A 5,283-nucleotide genomic window follows, 5' to 3' on the forward strand; every position below is an offset into this window, starting at 1 on the left:
TATATTCTTAATGGAAGCTAAAGTCGTATAAAATTAAACTACTCCTATAAAAACAGTACAGACACCATCTTTTAAACTGTAAACAATATTAAAAGTTATACTGAAAAAAATTTAATTTATTGAATATGATATGTAAAGTAATAATCAATATCTCAGCAAGCATAGACATGCTATTCTAGTCGCAAAGAAATGCTATGACGCATATTAAATGTAGATCTCACACAAACGTATAAACCATATCGTTTGAGCAATACATCATATCTAAGTATTATCAAGGGTCGATAAATCTCATAACTGCGTGTCCAGAATGTTTCCTTCAATTTCTTGGCGCTACGTTTTGTTGTCACTTTATTATGCTCCGCGAAAATTTCTCTCTATGATGTATACCAATAAAAAGTTTCTGTTAGTCCATTGTCCATGCTTTAAACACTGTAAATTTAAGATCTAATAATGAAACTGTATACTAAGCTACACTACATATTTGATCAGATCGTCGGTAAAGATCTCTGTATAAATTACTGATTCCTAGATAACTACGGACATATCTATTAATTAACATTGTATTTCTAAATATCACTACATGTTATTGTTTTTAATAGTAGTTAGCAAATCCATTCTGGTTTTATTATAGGAAGAGGGACAATGTATATTTCCAGGAAAGTTATATTTAATTCAATGTTTTAACTGACTGATGGAACGTATATTTGATCAGACCATAAAGTAGGGATCACTGTAAACATTACTGACATAAAACATAACAAAATAAAAACTGGTGAAAAATTCTTGGAAGGGACAATAATTTCACGTTGGAGATCAACAGCTATAAGAAGATACGCATATTTTGCTCACGTTTTTATAAGATTTATCGATCCTTCACAATACCTACATATAATGGATGGCTCAAACAAGATCATGATTTAGATGCTCGGGAGGGATCTATAATTATTAGTATATAGAATAAAGTTTATTTATCAATAAGGAGACTGAAATTGTTATTACTAATTTACCTGTCACTAAATGCATCTTCTTAAAGTTTGGAAATATAATTTCTACGAGGCACATAATTATTTAATTAACAGAGCACGATGAAAAATTCTCTATTTCGTACAGTCATACATACATACTTGTTTATAATAAGTATGCACTCTATTTAGAAGTGATACGATAATAAGTAATGCTACACTGTTAGATATTAACAATATTGCTTTAAAACGTTGCCTACAGTGTATAAGCATTCCCGGCCCCGATGGAATTCCTAGTCAGGCCTTCAAAAAAGTATTCCACATCAATCCCCGGCTCCTGCTGAATACGTATAACGCCTGTCTGACCAATGGGATTTTTCCTTCTCCTTGGAAAATTGCCAGGCTAGTACTGATTAGCAAGGGGAAAGGTGATTCCGATATACCGTCGTCCTACAGGCCTGTTTGTATGATGGACACGGCAGGTAAACTTTTCGAGAAGTTGATTCGATCCCGACTGACTCTCGCCATTGTAGCTGCCGGTGACTTGTCCCCGCGTCAGTACGGCTTCAGGAAGGGACGATCAACGATCGACGCAATCGGAGAGGTGCAGCAAGCGGTGAACAGAGCCGAAAACTATAACCGTTTATCTCGCAGAGTAGTGCTTCTTGTTACGCTTAATGTCAAGAACGCCTTTTGCTCGGCGAGATGGGTTGATATGCTAGACGCGTTGCATAACACCTTTCGCATCCCGGCATATCTGCGGAGGCTGATAGAAGACTACCTCCGATGCAGAACTCTCATTTACGAGACGAAAGACGACCGCGCACGGTGGATGTCACTTCCGGTGCCGCACAAGGTTCCATATTAGGCCCGGATCTCTGGAACGTCGCTTATGACAGCCTCATTAGGTCCGAGATGCCGGAGGAAACGGTTTGAATTGAGTACGCCGATGACGTCGCAGCCCTAATTGCTGCACGCAACGTGGAAATGGCCCAGCTTAAACTGAACCAGGTCATGCGAGTCGTTAACAATTAGATGGAAAATCACGTCTGTCGCTCGCTTTGAGCTAAACAGAGATCGTGATTTTGACTAAGAAACGAATCGACACCGTCGTCCCATTAAGAGTGGGGGATGTAATGGTCCAGACCACGCGAGCTGCAAAATACCTTGGCGTCTTGGTGGACAATAAACTGACTTGGAGGGAGCAGATTTTCCGTACAGCGGACAAGGCCTCTAAGATGGTAACTCATCTTAGCAGGCTCATGGCCAACGTCGGCGGTCCTAAGCCCAGCAGAAGAAGACTGTTGATGTCTGCAGTCCAGTCCGTGCTCCTTTACGGGGCTGAGGTGTGGGCAGACGACGCAGTAAATATTGAATTTTATCGGATACTGATCGCCCGGGTACAGCGTCAAGCGGCGCTCCGGGTGTGTTCCGCCTACCGTACAGTGTCTGAGCCTGCCGTCCTGGTTATTGCTGGAGTCATCCCCATCAAGCTTTTGGCAGGGGAGAGGAAGGCAATTTATCAGCGACAAGGCGAAATCGGCAAGGACTGAGGAGCGCTCTCGTAGCAATGGCAAAACAGCTGGCAACAAGACGCCCGTGGACGTTGGACTGCCATACCTATCAAACAAATCCAACCGTGGGTAGAACGGCGCATGGCGAGGTGGATTACTACATTACAATGTTTTTGAGTGGTCTTGGCTACTTCCGGTCGTACCTACACCGAATGGGCAAGGCCGTTTCGCCGGATTGTATTTATTGCTCAGGCGTTCCCGACGACGCGGAACACACTTTCTTCCGCTGCCCGCGTTGGGAAAGACCCCGCCTTGAAGTGACTCAAACTTTCGGTATAATTTAGGTGGACACGGTCTGTAACCGGATGTTGGAGGGCGAGGACTACTGGTGCTGCTTGTCCAGCTTTGCGCAGGGTATACTCCGCGCCAAAAAGAGTGGTCTGGACCGGAACCCGGGACAGATTCAAGATCCGAACGGCTAGATATGTGCGAGCCCTCTGGGCGTAAGCCAAAATTAGGCCTAGCCCGAAGTTTAAGGGTTTCCAGGCTAGAATACTGAGAGTAGAGGAGGTTTTTAGTGGGTATTATACGTAAGTAGGCTTCTATAAAACAGTATTTATAACGTACATAACGAAATTTAAGAGCACGGAAACAAAATATAAAATTTTGAATTACCAGTTTGAAGAGTTTTGGCTGAACTTGTAGTCCCTTAAGAATAAATATGTAGTCGACATTCGATTTAACTAGCACTAGCTCTTTCATATTATTTGTAATTATATGGTAATTTTATATTTATAAATTTCAGCTTTGTTGACTATGCTAATATATTTTAAGGCTCTAGAATAATTACCATATACACCTATACTAAGATATAACATTTTGTACTATCAGACTCAAGTGCTGCACTCGTTAAAATTCAGACAGCAACTTAAGTTGGAAATTGTGCAAAAATGACAAATTTCGTGAAAACATTTTTATTATATGAAATTTACACTTTATTTAATAATAGTAGAATGGTTGATAGTTTTATTTAATAAAAACAAAGTGCCAGCTTAGCTGTGGTATATTGTGTGCTATCTAGATTGTTCCAAGAATACGATTAATCTGAGTGTGCATGGAAATATATTATATATATATATATATATATATATATATATATATATAGGGTGTATATTATATTATGTCTGGAAACACCCAAATATATCCTTTAATAATTTAAATATAAATTTGAAACCTCTTACAATCGTGATAGAGATTGGGCATCTACTTTTTGGAACAATGTTTTGTTATGTCACACCAACGGGGGACGTCCTGCCGAGGGTATCGTGAATATTCTTAATGGAAGCCTATACCTTGTGATACATAATTTTAAAGGTATTAGCTTACTGAATTGAATGCCACAAAACCGCATCTCAAAGGAATTATTCACAGTTTTTATTACAGTACAATTATGGAAATACTTATGTTATTGATTTCTTATTACAAATAAAAAATAATGTATGCTGTTTAGAAAAGTCTTACAACAAATGTTTTACCTGCATTTGGTGTCAAAGCAATTGTTCGAACTATGTTCCTTCTACGGTTTGACAATGAGCCAATCTTGTGTAAAATGATTCGACAGAGTTTGCCTAACATTTCTTCAGTTATCAAAGCAAATCTCCTCTATAATCCTGTTTCTTAGGTCTTTCCAAATTATGAGGCTTTCTTCTATAAACATTGGATTTTAAATGACCCCATAGGAAATAATCGATTGGTGACAAATCCGGAGATCTTGGAGGCCATTCGATTTCTCCTCTTCGGCCAATCCATTTATGAGGAAACCTTAAATCCAAATACTCTCTTACCTGTCTCCCATAATGGGGTGGAGCACCATCCTGCTGAAACCATACATTATCAAAGTATTCTCCTGATGCAATTTGAATAGCTGGGATTATTTCATTTTGGAGCATATTGTAGTAAAGTTCGGCATTTAAATTTCCATTGATGAAAAAAGGGTCCAACAATTTTGTTACCTAAAATTCCACACCATACGTTCAGTTTTTGTGGTTGATGTGAATGGGACTCAGTAATCCAATGTGGGTTTGTTCACTAGCCCAAGTAACGGCAATTGTGCCTGTTAACATTGCCATTTAGGAAAAAAGTTGCCTCATCAGAAAAATAGTATGTTGGTCAGAAAATCTCTTATTGTCATCCACATTTGCGCATCACAAGTTCACAAAACTCAACTCTTCTGTCGTAATCATCCTCACTTAACTGTTGGACTAAATGAACTTTAAATGGTTTGTATTTATTAATTTTCAAAATCTTACTCACAGACATATAGGGTGCATATAATGTTGCTGTGCAGCTTTTCTGAGCGATGTATGTGGGTCTTCAATAAATGTTTTGCAAAACATATAGTGCATGTTCTTCATCTGTTTGCAGATTGTATCCTACCCGACTTTGGCCGATTACGTACACTCCCTGTCATTTCAAAACGCTCAATAGTTTTTGATATTGTTTGAAACACTTATGGGATTCCTTTCTGGGAAAGTGTCATTAAACAAATTACAAACTTCCCGATAAGATCTTTGACGATCGCCATATCCTCGCATCATCAACAGAGTAATTCGTTCTCTTTCAGACAATTCCATTAAAAATGCCAAAATAAAAACTGAACTACTGTAATTAGATAACTTGTTGACAGCAATGCTTCAGAGACACTGATTAACTCGACAGGAATGATATGACCTTTGTCCATTTGTAATTCCCAAGCTTAGACCTGTCTAGTGAAAGCTCCATGCTCAACAAACTGAAACCTGTAGACC

At 38.9% G+C, this 5,283-nt stretch overlaps 1 protein-coding gene across 1 annotated transcript; it reads left to right on the forward strand.

The window, feature by feature from the left end:
- The first annotated feature begins 2,098 nt into the window (after positions 1-2,098).
- LOC124373356 lies at positions 2,099-2,958 on the forward strand. Its single transcript, XM_046831732.1, has 3 exons — positions 2,099-2,287; positions 2,369-2,476; positions 2,821-2,958. Exons 1-3 carry the CDS (start codon positions 2,099-2,101, stop codon positions 2,956-2,958), a joined length of 435 nt encoding a protein of 144 aa, XP_046687688.1.
- Positions 2,959-5,283: the final 2,325 nt, after the last annotated feature.

The sequence above is a fragment of the Homalodisca vitripennis genome, unplaced genomic scaffold (assembly GCF_021130785.1).
Source record: "Homalodisca vitripennis isolate AUS2020 unplaced genomic scaffold, UT_GWSS_2.1 ScUCBcl_5349;HRSCAF=12035, whole genome shotgun sequence".
Lineage (NCBI taxonomy): Eukaryota > Metazoa > Arthropoda > Insecta > Hemiptera > Cicadellidae > Homalodisca > Homalodisca vitripennis.